General features: G+C 43.1%; 1 protein-coding gene across 6 annotated transcripts in view; it reads right to left on the bottom strand.

The window, feature by feature from the left end:
* LOC310869716 (receptor-type tyrosine-protein phosphatase U-like) overlaps positions 1-19774 on the bottom strand; it is a 176688-nt gene that overhangs the window by 53377 nt on the left and 103537 nt on the right. For all 6 annotated transcript variants that reach the window (XM_083780577.1, XM_083780579.1, XM_083780578.1 and 3 more), the window contains exons 5-10: positions 18911-19026; positions 14021-14192; positions 12304-12597; positions 7907-8227; positions 5334-5443; positions 1052-1253 (exon numbers count right to left, since the gene is read on the bottom strand). In XM_083780577.1, coding sequence (XP_083636703.1) covers positions 1052-1253; positions 5334-5443; positions 7907-8227; positions 12304-12597; positions 14021-14192; positions 18911-19026 — 1215 coding nt within the window. The remainder of the gene's footprint in view (positions 1-1051; positions 1254-5333; positions 5444-7906; positions 8228-12303; positions 12598-14020; positions 14193-18910; positions 19027-19774) is intronic.

The following is a 19774-nucleotide window of genomic DNA, read 5'->3' as shown; positions in this document are numbered from 1 at the left end:
AGAGTTCATTTCAGAGCTCTGGAGAACAATAAGGCAGAGAGTTCCCACATCTGTCTCCTATAGAGACAACATTAACTGTAATGATGTGAGGGCTGGGCAATATCACCTTGTCTTTTGTCGTTGCCTTGCTGTATTGCATTACTGCTTGTTTTTTGTCGTTGCCTTGCTTTTCTTTTATTCTCCATTGTTCTGTAAAGCACTTTGAGCTGCATTTCATGTCATGAAAGGTGCTATACAAATAAAGTTTTATTATTATTATTTATTATTAAATCAATATCACGATTATTTCAAACTTTTGCATCTATTACGATAAACGAATTGACTGCCATTGGCATTGATATTCATCATTTCATTCCAACGCACAGCCATTGACGTGTCGTATGTCATGTGGTATTTTCAGTACTATTTACAAAAGAGGGTGCTCTTCCGTAACCTGTGAGTGATCATAGGACATCCCAAGAAGAGTAAATTATGTCATGTAAAAAAATCAATCCAGTTTAGACTAATAAGTAATAAGTAAATAAAATACATTTCTATTAAAAATCCCCAGACAGCTTTTTTGGCGAAAACAAGCTATATTCAAATACCAATAACTAAAGAACAGAACATTGCAGTGCTAGCATACACTTGCACCAGCGTGCGCGCACACACACACACACACACACACACACACACACACACACACACACACACACACACACACACACACACACACACACACACACACACACACACACACACACACACACACACACACACACACACACACACACACACACACACACACACACACACACACACACACACACACACACACTCCTGTCGATTTGATCCAACGAAATCCAATGAAACTGGTCAGATGACCAATGATATCCAATGAAATCGACAGGAAGTGGAACACACACAGCCTAGGAAACAGGTGAATAACAGCCTGCGTCAGTAAGACCAGCTCTATCTAACAGATCTGCTATTCAACAGCATGTGCCAGCTCATAGGACATAAAGACCAGCTCTATGGCCAGCAGGTCCGCTAGTCAAGCAAACCACCTCACCAGAAATGTTGGTGGTGATCTCTGTGAGGGCCGTCTGGCCGAAGCCCTTGGCGGTGCGGGCGCGGACAGACACCAGGTAGGTGGTTCCTGGGTGCAGGCCTGAGAACATGTGGTAGGTCTCGTTCCTCAGCTTGGAGACGGTGCGTCTGGGCCCCGGCACGTTGATGCTCGGGTCAGACGACTCGATGCTCTGGTAGGAGATCTGACAACAGGAAACAAATAAAAACACAGCCGGGGATTAACACCGTTATGTGTAGTTTCTTTGTTGCCATGGCAGTTTGATGCGGAGGATGTAATACCTGTTTACTGTTGATATATGAGAGCAGGCTTTTGTTAATTAATCTTTAGCTTCTCCAGTAAATCTTATGCTGATGTAAACTAACCGTGTATAGACAGCATGCACTTTACTGAACATTTGGACACACTTCACACATGGACTTCATGAGATTTTAGTTCTGTCTCCCTGGTCTTTGCAGGGAAAACTTTGAGCTAAAACAGTTTAGAAGTCAACAGATATGAAAACAGCATAAAAACACCCATAGCGATGTTGGCATGGAGCAGCACTCCCGACGCATCACTGTGGGAGAACATCTGGCAATTAATGTGACGATGAGAACAACACGGTGATGTCTCCTTAACCCTAGAGGATGAGAACAAAATGGCATCGATGTTATTTTGGGCCAAGCCTGGGACAGTGAACCAGCCGGTGAGGTGTCGGTGGACACGTGCTGTTCAGGTGTTATTGTGCCTACTTACGCCCTCGCCACCCACAGACATGTCTCAGCCTGCGTGGCACTGTTGCCAGGTACCCAGCAAACTCTGACTCCCCTCTTCACCCCCCTTCACCCAGCACGCGCCGACTTATTACTTGCGCAAGCAGAGCGTGCAAGTAAGGTGGTTTGTCCGGCACTCAGAGATGGGCAAAATACATTGAAAATGTATTTTGATACAAAATATAAATACTGGGTCAAAAAATGTATCTAAATACAAAATACATCTTCCATCCCCATCGAAATACAAATTACAAAATACAAAAAAGTATTTCAAATACGTATTTCAAATACATGTATTTCAAATACTGCCCATCTCTGATGGGCAAAATATATTGAAAATGTATTTTGATACAAAATACAAATACTGGGTCAAAAAATGTATTTAAATACAAAATACATCTCATTTCTTCCATCTCAGCGAAATACAAATTACAAAATACAAAAAAGTATTTCAAATACGTATTTCAAATACATGTATTTCAAATACTGCCCATCTCTGCCGGCACTTGGATGTGTATGCCGTGGTACATATACTGATTTTGAGAGTGACGTAATGAAGATATGTATCAATGCCGGTGTATAACTGGCTCTCGATGGTGACGTAATAAAGATATGTTTCAGCGTCGGGTGGATTAAAGGTTATGTCTCTATGTATACATGTATGTAATCTGAAACCTATCTTTATTACGTCACCAATGAAAGCCGGTTATATCCCGCCATTGATACATATCTTCATTACGTCACACTAAAAATCTGTATATATACCACGGCATACACATAAGTGACCACAATACTACTTTTCAACTTACAACTTATATACATAAATACGTTTACCTGTTAGCTAACCATCATTGAAACATATCGTAATTACTTCACCATTGACGGCCAGTTATAACCCGACTTAATATTTAATTTCAATGTTTTACAGAGAGGCTGAGATTTGAAAGTTCGTAGCGGTCGACAGTAATTGCACGCTCTGCTTGCGCACTAGTATAGGCCATTTATGGCCTAGGGTGCAACGCGCAAGTAGGCACTCGACAGAGTGCAGTTCTAATTATACAGGTAATGTAATTTGTCCACAATCTTGCAGTCCTTCAAAAAAAGCGTCATTACTTCCCCTCGCCATGCTCATCTCATTATCGCAGACGGAACTACAGTAGCCACTGTCCTGTGAGTCTGTTATTTTAACCACTAAAGGTTAAAGGCGGAGTGTTTGTTCAGTAATAGGGGTCTCCCTGTCTCTCCATTAATACTCATTTATTCGTGTCATCACTTACAATTCCACTATCCTGATTGGATAAAATTGGTATCCCATTTTACACAATTTCTGTGTAATAAAAAGCTAGAGAGACATGGAGACTCCTGTTACTGAACAAACATGCAATATAGAGCTTTTTAGCACTTATTTGAATCAAAGACAATTAGTCAAAGCTCTCCTCACAATAACAGAAAATCGTGCATGCGTGCAACACACCGGACAGTGTCCCCTCACCCACACCCATGCACTGACCACAAACAATGCTTAATTTGAGAACTTTACACTACAATGTGTTCTAATATTTTCCTCTTATGCAGCCCACGCTCTGCGTGATATGAGGCCATCAATAATGAATTAGAAACATATAAAGTTGCCCCCTTGTGGAGGCATCTCTTAGGCAAATAAGTAATTATAATGCTTGTCCCCCATGTAATTACAGCCTGGAGTTTGGTTTTCAATCTCATTACCATAAGAACGAATAAATCCTTTCTTACTACTGGTTGGGGACTCATGTGTATATCGCTTAGCCTCATTGCTATCAACTGTTGGACAAACAAACTAACAAAAACAAGATTCTAATAATGGGGTTGCTTCTCTGTGCAATTGAAAAGGTTAGCTAAAGGAATTAGCATTTGTGTGGCTATCTGGCCTTGAATACTCTTACAGTATATTCTTGAAATATGAAAAACATTTCTTAAACTTAAACTTAAAGGATGCCAGTGATTTGAATTGTTTTGAGGGAGGAAGTCAGGGCATCCCACACTTGGGTGGCAGTGCTGTAGAAAGAGAATGTATCTGTAGTGCAGAGGCATACCCGTCTACAACTAGAAATGTCTGTCTGTCTCTAACTCTGTATGTCTGTCCCTACAAACATTGTACAATCACGGCTCAGCTCATGCTGCTATGCCAGTCATAGCTCAGAACATAAAACAGGCCTGAAAAGACAACCGTATACTCCATATATGAAAGTGGCGACCGTAAATGTACCGTTTAGCATTGCTCCGGTTACTATGGAGAGCCTCCGTCCCCACCAGCTATGGGATTTTTAAATCCAGCTCCATTGAGCTTCCATTATAACAGGATTTTCAAAGCGCTGTATCTCTAAAGCTTCGAGCACTGTCCATGGTGAACCGCCGCGCATCCCGGTGATCGTATATCATTTGTGAGTTTGTATCGCATCTCTGAGCACATGCAACTGTTAGTAATGATAGCTATGGGGTATGACCATAGAAGGCTAGATGGCTCAAGGCGGAGTCTCTGACGTAGTTCACTCGGCGTAGTTCACCCATCTTGCCTCGGGGCTAAATAGTACAGTATGTTCAATGGCAGCTCAAACAAAAACAGTCATAACTTGCTCAAATCTTGACGGATTTACAAACGAGTTGGTTTATTTCAAACGTTAGCAACGTGGCTATGATTCAGGGCGCTTATCTGCTTAATATTATTTTTTATATGAACGCATATAATTATGCGGACGTCTCTGACATTTATAACAAACCAAACCGTTTGAAAATTGGTTAAAACTTTATTAAGGAGAATTCCATTTCTTTCTTAGTAGTCGTTACGTCCCCACCAAAGAGGTCCAGGTGTTTTTTGGTGCAAAAACTCCTTATTGGCTATTTCCCCTACCAAAAGCCCTCAATGAATTGCATTGAATGGGGCTATGAGGTGTTGTGCTAATTCGCTTATTTCCATCTAAATAAGTAGTAGAGTGTGCCACTTGGGATATTATTTACATTATGAAGAGAGGATATATATTTAAAAAAAAATTAATGATGGAAATAAGCGAATTAGCACAACACCCCACAGCCCCATTCAATTCCCATTCAATTCAATTGAATTCATTGAGGGCTTATGGTAGGGGAAATAGCCAATAAGGAGGTTTTGCACAAAATAACACCTGGACCTCTTTGGTGGGGACGTAACAACTACAAATAAAGGTAAGAAAGCCTTCTAGCATGGAATTCTCCTGAGATCAGCAGTTTCTGTAGACATTTTTAAGAACAAGCTTAAAACTCTACTATTTGCACGGGCATTTCCAGATGTTTCATGATTTCATGATCTTTCCATGTGGGTATCGCTATTTTGCTGTTTGCTTTGAGATCAATTGTATCTAGAGGCTGTTTACTGCTCTGTACTATTCTGTTTTTATGACTGTGAACAAAATACATTAAATGTATTTTGCTAAAAACTGTGTAAGACATTTTGTTACACAGTTTTTAGCCCGACTAAATCTGTTCAGATGGCTTACCTCGTATTGTGAGATGAGGCCATTAGGCTCTACAGGCTCCTCCCACTTGAGAAAGATCATATCGTCCAATGGGGTGAAGGTCAGGGATTCTGGAGCGATGCCACCAGGAACTACAGAGAGAAAGAAACAAAGGTTTGTCTCACTAACAAACAGCAACGTGGACTTGAATGTTAATGAACCATAGAAAGACACAAAACAGCGTTCTCACTAACAAAGAGCACTGTGGAATCAACATTAATGGACTCTTGTGCCTGTAGGCCAGATAATAAAAACACATTGGACAGAGCAGAAAGGCAGTGAACCAAGAGAGGGATGGGGGGGAAATGAAAGGGGAAACAGCTAGATGTTTTAGGATGGGAAGTGATGAAGGGGCGTGGAGACTGGTCCCGCTGCATTAATTGGGATTGTGTGTGCCAGCGCTGCAGGCTTCCCTCCACTGTCTGATAACAGAGCACCAAGTCTTAGAGGATGACACGCCATTTTTCTTCTTTAGCGCCATACTGAAGCATTGAACTGAGCAAAACAGCCACAAACAGGACCTTTGTCTTATACCCCGAGCCTGTATTTCTGCCTCCATGAAATGCATGTTCCTAACAGCATGAAAGGAAATTCCCATCAACAAGAGAAATGTTCCTAAAAGACAGAAAGGAAAATTGTAATTTACAATGAAAAGTATTTCTCTATCTTTCTCCCTCTGTGTGCACGCACACATACGGAAACACGTCTGTGTGTCCATGTGTGAAACTGTGTAATTGCAAGCCAGTTCCTTGCAACAACTCTCTGAGTCAGGCAGAGGACACTTGAGACAAATCCCATCGTCTCTGTGGATCATTGGCAGTCAAATCTGCTCCCTGTGCAGCACAAAGCATTACAGCCACGTTTGACTGTGGAGCGAAACAAGAAATAGACACAGGGGTAACTTTCACCAGCTGGGTTTCAATTATTGTTATCTCCAAGTCTGACAGTGGTTCCTGTACTGACAGAGAGACCAGAGTACTGTCAGATCCTTTCGAAGGAAAACGTTTCACCAGAAACATCAAGAAAAGGTGCAGGGGGCTCAGGGTAGTCAGGGCGAATAATGGCTCGACACATTTCATTTGCGAGTTAACTGAACCAGTCAGGGCAAATACAACTCATTTGACAACCTGTTGCATTTATCACTGCAGTCAGAGGAGTAAACCCCTTCAATGTTTTGCACATAACCGTCTCCTCTCGCCTGAAAGACAGCACAGCAATGTGCAGCAGGTGCAGCTACAGTACAGTAATTAAAACACTTTGACTGCCAAGCACGTTTTCCACCAACCTTTAAAAAAATCATAGAATATTATGCGTCGCTCCATTCCGCACACGGGTTTCCTCAAATGACGCACACAGATGTGCTAGAATCGGAAAATAATCATGATACATACGCGACAATCCATTTGAAAGCTACAGGCTATGAATGCATTAGTGGTGTTTTTCCACCGGCTCCTATACAAGCTTGGGAAAGCAGGGTTTTTTTTCCGGTCATGTGATCGACGTGTAATGTGGTGTCCTGGGAACCCCCAAAACCAATGGTGACCCTTAGGTTAGCGAACAGCGTCATTGGGAAAGAAAGACGTCATTCTCAGTCAATGAGTTTTAATAGTGCTCGTATGTCTTCTGCTGTTTGGGAGAGCTGTGTGTTATGATGACGGCCACCGTCCAATGTCACCAAATTCATCACAATCATCATAATGTTCCACTACGTCCCTTACTGTCACCAAGTGTCATTCCATTAGTGAGCAACGTGTTGTTTATTCTACACAAGAATACACATCTGACCTTCTTGTCCCAGTGCATTTGCATAAGAATGCGTGCAATATCTGAAAATATTAAAAATACAAAGATGAGCTAAATCATTTTATCATCTTCCTGCTGGCCATGGCCTTCCTGATTAATTTTTCACTTGGCTCCGTTTAAATGGCTGATCTTCTATTTAGTTATGCTGAGCCAGCTTCTTTTATGAGTCAATATTTGTGTGTGTGTGTGTGTGTGTGTGTGTGTGTGTGTGTGTGTGTGTGTGTGTGTGTGTGTGTGTGGTAAAGAAAACACCAGAAGGCATTATTTTGTGTACACATTGCATTATGTGAGAATGCAGTCAATTCACAGCATACTAATAGCAACAGATATCAACTTTTTCAACACAAAAATGATAATAAACGCATCCGTGTCGTCTGGGTGGCACCACCGTGGAGACAGAGTTTCACCACCGTGGAGACAGAGTTTCACCACCGTGGAGACAGAGTTTCACCACCGTGGAGACAGAGTTTCACCACCGTGGAGACAGAGTTTCACCACCGTGGAGACAGAGTTTCACCACCGTGGAGACAGAGTTTCACCACCGTGGAGACAGAGGTTCTGTCTGGGTGACAGACAGAGATTCGATCCATCCACAGTGCATTGGTCATCAGTGAACAAAATGACTTGGGGAGAAAAAGAACATCCAAATGAATAAATGCATTCCCACTTTTCCTCACTAGGACAAGGTTGTAGTAAAAGTTAGTGGCCAAATAACTTCATTCAGCTACTTTTGATGCAGGTTGAACACTCACTGTCTTCCTCCGTCTGGAAGGTGACCTCTCGGCTCTCCTTCTTGCCCTCAGGGTTGGCCAGCGCCAGGCGGACGTGGACGGAGCGGAAGGGCGGCAGGTCTCTCAGCGTGAAGCGAGACGTGTTGCCCTCCACCGACAGGCACTCTCTGACCGTGGCGTTGTTCCCGCTGCCGCCTCCTGTTGGCGTGGAGTAGCGGTAGCACAGGGACAGCGAGTAGGTGTGGCAGCGGGTCAGGTTGTAGCCCAGGGGCTCCCACTGCAAGGCCAGCTGGCGGGGCTCGATCTCTGTGGCCGTCAGGCCCCGCAAGGCCCGCATGGGCTCTGGTGGAGACACAGAGACAAAGGGTTGAATTAAAAGGCATGGACTCTGGTGGAGACACAGAGACAAGGTTGAATTAAAATGCGCGGCCGCTGGTGGAGAGAGACACACAAAGGATCCGTCTTTGTCTATAAAAGTGGTTCTCAAACTTTTTCATGTCAATGACCCCCAGATTAACACACAAAACGTGTGTGAGGAGGAATTCATTGGCGTAAAGACGAAAACAATTCATTCAATCACACAGACTTTTTTGAGGGATGCTAGCCCCTCCTATATTCATTTATTAGTGTAGATTTTCGTCATACACAAACATTCAATTCCCATTTAAAACTAACGGAGAATTTACGTCATATGTGGACGAGCAAATCGTCCTACACAAATTAACATGTTACGTCATGATGATGAACGGTGATAAGAGTGCCCCTCACTTCAAACGGGTGTGATTTTATTTGGTTTTCCATTGGGCAAGAGTACCTGGTACGTTTTTGGGTATCACCTCTGTCGAGGTTCGAAACGAGCGGAGGTGATACCAAAAGGAGAGGTAAAAACACTGCAGACCACTGATTGGTCACAGAGAATCGCTACAATCCTCATTGCAACACTCCGCTATACTATACTATATATTTTTAAGGGGCGCTAGCCCCTCCAACCTTTGGCTTTCAGAAATGTGGCATCCAAGTCTATGAACTTTCCATCCGCTAACATCCTAACATTCTTTAAGGAGTGACATCATGTGGCAGCCACATTGTACTGTACAGGTGAAATGGAGACTGTTTCCTTACAGCAAAGAAACGTTCTGAGAAACAAAGCACTACTGTACATTTAGATTTAGACATTTCTGTCCTACAGGGACTCAGCCAGTTCAATACAGAAACACAGAAACACAGCAAACATAGAAGCTTCATGAATATATTCATGCAGCACACAACATTGTCAGCTAGGCAATTTGTTCAACGCCACAATGGCAGATGGGACAAATCTGCTGAACTGAACTCTCTCTCCTCCATTTTAAACAACCCAAATATTCGTTCACTCATGTCAATAGCGAAAATTGCCCGTTATAGCTATCTGCTATTTTCTCAGTATTTACAGGGTGAGTCACCATGTGTCACAGTCCGCTCCTTGGACCGTGGGCTTTGACTGTCTTTATTTAGGTTTTGGACTTATGTTTCTGTCATTTCAGTATATTCTGTATTGGTTATGTGTATTCTGTTTGGTTTTCTGTTACCCTGTCTGCCTAGTTACTGTTGCCTACCTTGTGATGTGTCAGTGTTTCCACCTGTGTCCTATTAGTCCCCCAGCTTATCCTAGTGTTGATTGTATTTTGGTTTAATTCACCTGTGCCCTGTTATCCTGTGTCTATTTAAGCCCTGTGTTTGCATTGTGTTCTTGTTGGTTGAATTTGTATTCCAAGAGTCCAGTCATTTTTGACCTGCCATCTTTGCCCTGTATATAGAAGAACATTTGTTTAGTTAATAAACACTTCTGAGAAACTAAATTAAAACTTTGAAACAAGTAAGGAAGGTACTTTCAGTTCCCGATCTGTCTGCACACTCTCCTATATGTTTTAATCACAACTTTATTCCATCTCAGACAGATGCAGCCTTTGCATATTGGAAGGACAAGGACCTGATCACATTTTCAGATCTATATATAAATAATCAATTTGCATCATTTACTGAGCTGAAAGAAGCATTATCCCTCCCAAACAATCACTTTTTTCGTTATTTACAAGTCAGACATTTTGTTCAAAATCAATTTAATAATTTTCTAAATCTACCTCAGGAACACTGTTTATATGCATTATTGAAACAACATCCCAACTCCAAACAACTTATATCAAAATTTGTATCTATTCCATCAACAAACCATATCAAGGCTGCCTGGGAGGAGGATATTGGCCTGGAGCTGTCAGATGAGTTATGGAGCGAGGGGTTGAGGAGGATCTACTCTGGTTCTGTCAATTATAGATTACAACTTATCCAGTTTAAAGTCATCCATAGATTACATTACTCAAAGGACAGAATGAACAAAATGTACCCAGCTGTTTCTGATATCTGTGGTAGATGCAACATCTCCAAAGGCACACTGGGGCACACCTTCTGGTCCTGCGCAAAAACATTTTTTGTTCTGGCAAAATATGTTTTCATGGTACAGCAGAATATATCACATTAATATTGTACCTGATGCTCTAGCTGCCCTGTTCGGATGCTCCGACACTGTCCTCGCGCTGCCATATACTATTCACCAGACGCTTATGCTCGGCACATTAGTAGCTAAAAGAATGATCTTAACTGAGTGGAAGACACCCACTGTACCATGTTTTACTAAATGGCTTAATTAATTCGTATCCTTGATACATTTGGAGAGGTTGCGATGCAACGGCCAGGACAGTCTAGCAACATTCGAATATATATGCTATATCCTATTACAGCTGACCTTGATTCAACTGTGTAACTGCTAGTCTGATTGCCCTGCTGTGCTTTTGTTGATGTTAATGCTCTGTATGGCTGCTGCTCTGCATGCCCTTTCATGATTGTTGTGTTCATAGGCCCATGCTATCTCATCAGTCATCACGATAGGTCTGCCACTCGTTTCTTATACATTGCCCAGTCTGGTGTTTGTTATGTATGTCTTGTTTGTCATGTCTATACAAAATCCAATAAAAACTAATATAACAAAACAAACAAAAAAAACTTCCAGCAGTCTGCTTCCCAGCCTGCACTCCAGCCTGCCAGTGCCCAGCCTGAGCCCCAGTCTATCGGACTAGGGTTTGTGGGCCTCCAACATGCGGTTTTTGAGCTTGCTGTCTCAGCATCTACCTGCCCAGTGTCGGTTCCCGTCCCGCGGGGGGACTCGGCCAGTTCCATGGGGAACTGTGGCCCCTCCAGGAAGAATCGTGTTCGGCGTTGCTCCAAACGCCGTCAGCATACGTAAAGAAAAGACAATAGCTCATTGCATAATGTCCATAGTTGCTAAATGAAAACTCTGGAAAAAAAGTATTTTGGCAAAGTCTGGATTTGGTAAATATACCATCCATTTTAAAATGTATGAATTCCAGCCATCTGGAACCTAGCCAAAGATTTCTTGGGAAGGAAAATAAAGTGTGACAGGCTGTGCCACCAGACACACTAAAATGTTTTATATTTGAACAGGTTTGTATCCTGCTAGAGTAGAATGAGGTCATCATAGTTCTTTTCTGTTTTCCAGGAAATAACAAACTGCATTGAAAATATCATATTTGTTTGTGCCCATCAACACATTAAAAGCACGGCAACATAGATTAAGAATGCCAAGAAATTCACTTGTTGCAGTATTCTGTTTTACGACTCCAGCTATATCTATGATTAAAATCAGGAGCGGCCATTTACGTAGATTAACAATGTCTACAATGAAGAAAGCAGCACTAAAAACTAACTAAAAAGTCATTAAAATGGTGCAGTATCTTATCAGATAAACCCGCTCAGACCACAGCTTTTCACACAAAGAAAAGGCTTTTCTATAGAAAGTAGAAAGTTTTCCTTTGCAAACACATCAGCAGTGCCAGACAAGGCAGACATGTAAGTTGTGTGTCACAGTCCCTCTTGTCTTGTGCTGTCACCCAGGGGGACGAGTGTCACTTCCAGGTGAAGGGAGTTGACAGGAGAGGTGCAGGGGGGTAGGGGTAGGGGTAGGGGGGGGGGGGGGGGGGGGCGGGGGGGGAGAGAGTGTTTGGGCGCTTTCACACAGAAGTAAAACACTGTGGCCACATATTAGTGCTGATAAAACAATAAATAAATGAAATAAAACCAAGCTCCCATTATCAGAGAATCGGACCAGAGTCATCTCTGTGTTCCTCATTAGCTGATGATTGGGATGTTTTGGGGTTTACGGGTATGGACAGACATATTTTTGTAACTACATTTGTGTGGACAGGATTTGTTTTTAGAACATTGGGGAGAAATATCTATTTAGAAATAATATAAATAATCTCTAATTGTTTAAACCCAGGTTTAACAATGAAAGATGGGATAGTCCTATAGTGTGTGTGTGTGTGTGTGTGTAGTTGATCAAAGCAGACTGTGGTTGAACCACTCACCTGCACACTTGGTCCTGCTGATGAGGGGGGGTCCGGGTGCCCCCGTGCCTCCCTCTCCGGGCCGGGTCAGCAGAACACTGATACGGTACTCTGTGTCCGGCTCCAGGTGCCACACCTTGTAGGTGAGTGAACCCACTCCGTGGGTTTCTGTCCAGGGTGACTGGCTGGCTCTGTACCGGATCTCCCGTCGAATGACAGGACCGTCCCCCACTATGGAGTTGGTGTTGAGCTGGATGATCAGGTAGGTGGGCCCCGCCCGCAGGAGCTGAGGGGGCGCGATGGGTGTGGGGGGCACTGCAAATGAAGAGACGGGTAAGGGTAACATGCAAGGGATTTCTGAAGAGATACCGTATAATACAACTGGAGAATGTGCAAGAATGTTCATATTCAGTTTCACTGTTATATCTACAGTATACTGTACCGTCAGTAGTGGAATTGGCCCAACAGACCATATTGGGCCAATTTATGTCTAACAATAAAAATGTTCTTAGAATGGGGCATAGATCTTTTCAAATGGGAGTTCCTTTAAATGAATAAAGGTTGAGAGAATCACAAGATTAATGAGACCATTAACTGCTGTCGCCACCAAGGCACTGACTACATTAGGCTTTGGCTTCTGTTTTGTTTACATTTTGAATTTGAAACAAAAGCATTGTGCAGTAGATAAACAGATAGCGGTAATAAAACGTGAGAAGAAATGAAAAGAGTTAAGCAAACAAAAGATTTTAACATCCTTTTTCTTTCCCTCTACATTTTTATCCCACAATGTTTGTAACCCATTTTGTCACCCTGTGTCAATTATCTAATGTAATCCTAGATGACCAGGGGGAGGCTTCAACATCGTTTAAAAAAAAAGAAATTACATCATTTCTGCTCTGCTAGCTAGACCATCGAATCATAAAACTATTTTAATCGCAGGGACCGTGAGAGGCCCTTACAGGAAATCTTAATTTATTATAATGAAGCTGAATAATGGCTATTTTTTGCATGAACAATTGCATGACTAATTCTGTCCTTTCGCCATAAAAGAACGCTGATGGATATTATGACTCCCTATCAGACAAGGGGAATCTAATTAATGAAACACATAATGTGCAATTCTACACGAGCATGTGTGCTGCCTGAACCAACCCATGTAAACTGCTGCCTGCACACATAGCTGGAGAACACCGTAGCTAATGTCTGACTATAGGACACAGTGTATTGACAATGGGACACGCTGAGGGGGAGTTACAGGGACACAGAAAAAGCTAAGTGTGTGGGTGGGTGGAACATGTTTAAGGGTCAGTAAACACAGAATGCATATGCCATGCAATCATGTCTTTTTTACTGTATATGTGGGTGCATGGCGACATATTTTGAAGAGATAGAGATTACCCAACGTGTGTGTGTGTGTGTGTGTGTGTGTGTGTGTGCGTGCGTGCGTGTGTGCGTGCGTGCGTGGGTGCGTGTCTCTGTATGTGACAAGAACATTTGGATGCATTTCCCACAAGAGAAATGTTGGAGGCGGAGCATCCTGGGGCCATTTGATGAAATAAGTTGGCAGGTGTCGTCTGCAAGTTCATTTGCATGCAGTAGTTGCTGTACATTACATTCCTATACGGGTATCCGAAGGCAGTGGTGTAGGCGGGCGAGTGTACTCCATGTACTGTATCACAGCTATCACACTGTGTGTGCATGCCAGGCACTCGAACAGCAACATCTCGCACAGCTTTACCTCTGACGATGAGCTCGCCGAAGTTGGAGACGGCGGCTCCGCGGGAGGACAGAGTGACGCAGCGGTACAGGTCCTGCTCGCCACGCTGCGCTTCCACCTGGAACGTTGCCATCAGCCTCTTGTGGCTCAGCCTGGAGAGCGAGGCCGTGTCCAGCAGTACACCGTTACGCCGCTGTCACACACACACACGAAGACACAACACACACCGTTAGGCCGCTGTCACACATACACAAAGACACAACACGGTTACACCATTGTAACACAATTCACAGTGTGTGCACATAGCAGACATTATACAAAGTGACAATAAGCAAGGTACGTGTTCACATACATAGAATACAAAGATACTAGGATCCCATAAAGTTTAAACCAAGAACCTAGCATCAGTCGAAATATTACTAACATGCTATCTAAATGACATTACATTGATTGTGGTAACAAACATGAGAACGAGTGAGGGACGACTAAGATATGGTCTGTCCGTGTGATAGCCATATCTTGGGCAATCGCTAGCATGGACCGAGGCAGGAAGGTGGTGGGAAGCAGGCACAGGGATAATGAACACACACAAAGACACCCCGCTGTCACACAGTATAACGGTATAAAGACACAACACACAGAGGGAAGACAGCCGTGAGCAAAAGCCAGATGAGCCGTACATCAGGCAGGCGATTGTGTTTATCCGAGCGGTGTGAAAAGTCCATTCCGCTGATCGTTAAGTGTGTGGTGGCATGTGAGGCGGAAAAAATGAACACGGAGGAAAGTCGTTAGAAGGAAGGAAGGGGTGCTGAAGTGACATGTGTGGGAAGTAAGTGTGTGTGTGTGTGTGTGTGTGTGTGTGTGTGTGTGTGTGTGGGGGGTGTTTAGCCATGTTGGTGGAAGAGATAATAAAGATGTAATAAATGTCAGTTAACAACTGGATGTCATCTTGTTGAGGCTGGGCGACAGAGGCGAGTGTGACACGGGCCTCCCAGGTGGTGTGTCTAACAGAAGGTGTGAGCTGACAGCTCCTCATATCTCCGTGTTAATGTGTCGGAGCGCCGGGCGAACCGGCAATCGGTTCAACTAGCGGGACGTGAAAATCCAGAAGGCCGGTAAGCGCTTCACGGCGAGCTGCTGAAGGTGTGGGCTCGTCACTGCTCGCTCACACACAGCAGAAGCAAGATTTTGTGTAAGCTGTCGCTCCCTAACACTCCTCAAACATAAGTGGGTTTGATATAATATGTTTGAATCTGTTTAACAGGAAAAGCACAATTTAGAAAATATGATATTGTGCATTAGGCTAAAGGTGGAGATTATTGCTTGTTTAGCTTCCTTTCTATTTGATTGTGCAACAACCTTCTCTTTTGTGAGAGCCTCAATTGGGTTTATTGTTTACGTACACCAATGTAGTTTGCATTCATAGCATTCAGGCCTGCATTGAGCCAGTTCTCCAGGGCATTCATCCACTGTGTATGTATGAAGACGGCTCACTGCTGCTGCATCTGAATTACATCCAGCATTAAAGGGTAAATGCATTATCAGCATTGTGTTTGGCCCTCATCAGTTTGCAACGGACGGCTGTGCAGAGCAGAATGCCTCAGTTCTATTCTGAAAACAACCTTATGGTATCTTTAACCCTGAAACTAAGGCTAGACGGCAGAACTCCCTGCAGAAAGTGCCGTTGTGTTATGCAAAGACAGAAAGATTATTGAAAATGCTGTAGTGTGCATGATGGCTAGGTGGCAGTGTGGCTCTGCCGCGCAACACTTCCTTCTCCTTCTATTTTCTTAAACTGTAAACAAAACAATAAAACTCTCCACTTGAAGAGTGCTTCATGAGTGAGTAATAGTGTACATTACACCAGCCGTCATGAGCACGTCACACGTTTTCCGTTTTTGCCCCATTTTTTATGTTTACACGGAGACGTTAGGCAGAGCGTTTTCAAAGAGTGGTTCCACTTTTTCATGTTTTCAACACCCAAAGACGCTGTTGCCGTGTAAATGGAAGGCATGTCTGGTAAAAGATGTTTTGGTGTTTTCTGCAGGAACCTAATTATATAGCAGCCTGTCTAAATACTCCTGTTCTCCTGTCTAGCACTAAGTGCAATATAAGTCTCTAATTACCCATTTGTGTTAACTAATTCAGGATCAGATTGAGAGCAAATATGTTGATGCGTATAATGCTGCGTTTGAGGCCTAAACTTACTGGTTGAGAATATAATACTAAATGAGGAGGAAGCATTATGCAAATAGTTTGTTTTAAACTTCCTACAGAGGCAGTAGTTGAGCAAAACAAATCCAGGCTGGTCCAGAGAGAACTTCTATAGTGCCAGGTAGATCAAAGAGAGAGCGTCAATTAGCTGGCTCACACCACACAGCATCAACGATCAAACAGACGCCCGTACAACAAATGCAGAGACAGCAGGAAATAATGGGTTTGTTAGAAATCTCTATGTTCAATTGTTTTTCCTCCTAATGAGAAAAGTAGGGAGTTGGAGAAATTGCTGGGGTGACAGGCAATGAGGCTGTAAGTTATTAGTGTCTATCAAATAATAGGTTAAATCAAGTGCATGCCGAATGAGAACTTTGTGGTTGAGAGAGATGACTTTAGTAGTACGGTAGGTAGCCCATGCACAGTTGACACACAACAAAAGCAAAAACATTCATTTCATGGTGAGCACATGAGCAAGGCCATGAGAAGACAAATAATTGTACTTTGCTTTTTAACGATAATTGAGGCGCAGAATAATAGCTCTCGTTGCACTGAAGTGCTGTAACCATCATCACATTCTAGTTGACAATTATCGTTATCTATACTATAATAGAGCTAATGTCTGAGTGTGTGTATGTGTGAGTGTGTGTCCGACCGCATTATCTCCTCATTATCTCCTCATTGCCTGCACCAATCGCTCCCACTTTTCACACAGGCATTGACCATATGAATATGGAGGGCGTAACGGAGCCCTTTTTTCGATTTGACACATTAATGATTATTAATTTATTTATTAGTGAATTAAAAACGCATGCAGTACCCCCCGCAGCCACAGGGCGGCAAAACTCCTCTCCCCAGAAATCACGTGTCACCAGTGAATTGCATTTTGGGACGGTCACTGATTAATACTGGGACACAGTTTTCCGCGTAACTTGAGTTGTTTCGCCTGCTGTCAATTTTGCTCGCGAGTTTTCCGCCTAACTTCAGTTGTTTCGCCCGCTGTCAATTTTGCTCGCAATAGACAGCGGGCGAGCGATCGGGATATTTCCAACCCCCTTACGCATCGACACAATTACTACATACAACAAACAACATGCCACGAAGAACAGCCTCAAGGACCCTAGCGCATTCTTCCACGCACCTATACCCTTTTTCACACCGCCCCCAGCCAACACGGAGGTTGTGTGTGTGTGTGTGTGCAGACTACTTTCGCTGTGAGCATGTGTGTGTGTAAACTACTTAAGCTGTGAGTGCGCACGTTCGTATGTGTGCGCGTGCGTCATTGCGTGGCCGTTTTCACTTTTCAGTTAGCTATAAACACAACACGAGATACAACTGTCTTAATAAGCATAAGCCACACACACACAGCGTGAAGTGGCTACAGCGCACGCTCTGGTGAAAACAACTAATCTACAAGCTCACAACATCACAGGTTGCAAAAGCCATGAGTTCTCTCAAGCCAAAGCTCACAATTGAGACCGTTTTGGACGCAAATCCACCTGCAAATTGGATCTGTGCGACTGTCCATATATAGCTGCATGTCAAACTGGGGGTCCTTGATACTTTTCAAATGGGGCTCTGTGGGCTAATAAGTGTAAATGCTGCGGTCCTTGCTCTTGCCATGAAAACGTTTCCCTACCATGCATTTGGAAGAATACTTTAATGTTATACTGCTGTTTTTATTCATAAAAAACCACACACACACACACACACAAATATATTATACAAGTTGAAATATATCAGAACGGGTAAGGACTAGTAGAAATAATTAGTCAATTAATTGTGTTTTTGACACTGGGACTTTGTGGGCCCCCCACATGCTTGTGGGAGGGTTCCCCAAGTGACAACGAAGTGACTACTTAATAACTTTTAAGATCTAATTAATACCTAAAAAAAAAAGGAAAAAAGGCCATTACTCAACAAACTCCACAATAATATTCTCTGTGGAACATAGACGAAATGTAATACTTGTACATTCCAAGTGCTTATTAGGGTGGGGGGTCCCCAGGTAAAATACCATGATTTTGGGCCTGGCGTGAAAAAGGTTGAGAACCCCTGACCTAGTTAGGAGTTAACAGATATGAGCTTAGTCACGCTGGGCCATTTAGGGCTGAAGGTCTCTGTCTCTTAATCTTACCTCCAGTAAGAAAGGCTCTGATTCAACAGTCTCACCTCCAGTAAGAAAGGCTCTGATTCAACAGTCTTACCTCCAGTAAGAAAGGCTCTGTTTCAGCAGTCTTACCTCCAGTAAGAAAGGCTCTGATTCAGCAGTCTTACCTCCAGTAAGAAAGGCTCTGATTCAACAGTCTTACCTCCAGTAAGAAAGGCTCTGTTTCAGCAGTCTTACCTCCAGTAAGAAAGGCTCTGTTTCAGCAGTCTTACCTCCAGTAAGAAAGGCTCTGATTCAGCAGTCTTACCTCCAGTAAGAAAGGCTCTGATTCAACAGTCTTACCTCCAGTAAGAAAGGCTCTGTTTCAGCAGTCTTACCTCCAGTAAGAAAGGCTCTGATTCAGCAGTCTTACCTCCAGTAAGAAAGGCTCTGTTTCAACAGTCTTGCCTCCAGTAAGAAAGGCTCTGTTTCAGCAGTCTTACCTCCAGTAAGAAAGGCTCTGTTTCAGCAGTCTTACCTCCAGTAAGAAAGGCTCTGTTTCAGCAGTCTTACCTCCAGTAAGAAAGGCTCTGTTTCAGCAGTCTTACCTCCAGTAAGAAAGGCTCAGTTTCAGCAGTCTTGCCTGTAGCCACACACTGGAAGGTGGCGTTCTGTCCAGCGTTGACCTCCACATCGCCCAGCCGAGAGAAATGGGGCACCTTGTCTGTGGAAGAACAACAAACAACAACAACATGGACACATGAACACTCTGCCGAATAGAACTTTGGAGCTCCCAATAACTTCATTGCCTCTATATGTTGTGTCTTAAATACAGCATGTATCTGCTGTTTTTAAAGCATGTTTTGATTTTGTATGTTTTCAGCATCAAGCAACTTATAGCCAAACTAAATTGCAATACCCTCCATACAGTATGTGTCAAAGTGGATTCAATTCAGTGGCCCTGGGCATTTGTCAACATCCCAGACAGAGACAGACATCCTGTAGAGTGTAGACAAACAGAACCACTTACAGTAGTTACATACAGCACAAACATTAAATTATGTCTAACAGGGAGACACACTCAGCAGCATGCAGTACCACATGTTTTACTCTCCAGGCATCACGCACTACTTTGGAGTTCAACGGCAACCCCAATTACTTTCACATCGCTATTAAAAAATACCACAAAATCCTTATTCTGAACTTTTAGGCCAGGCTCCCATCTCCATAACAGCTCAAAGCTCAGTTGGATGTTATCCAACAGGATATATTCATGGATGATGCTGAGATGCAGAACAAGGTTCATTTTCCTAAGTACCTGCACTCTATTTCACACAAGAGTGAGACATTACTTTTTTATTAGACTTTGAATATTTGTTAAAACAGATGCCTGTACATGGGGGTGAAGAATAAGGTCATGAGGTTGTACAGTAGATGAATTCTTTGAATAATCTTTTACATTTTCCCTATAA

The sequence above is a fragment of the Protomyctophum parallelum genome (assembly GCF_964188405.1).
Source record: "Protomyctophum parallelum genome assembly, chromosome: 1".
In the NCBI taxonomy this organism is placed as follows: Eukaryota; Metazoa; Chordata; class Actinopteri; order Myctophiformes; family Myctophidae; genus Protomyctophum; species Protomyctophum parallelum.
Note: the sequence above shows the minus strand (reverse complement) of the source record. Positions and strands in the feature narration are given on the sequence as shown.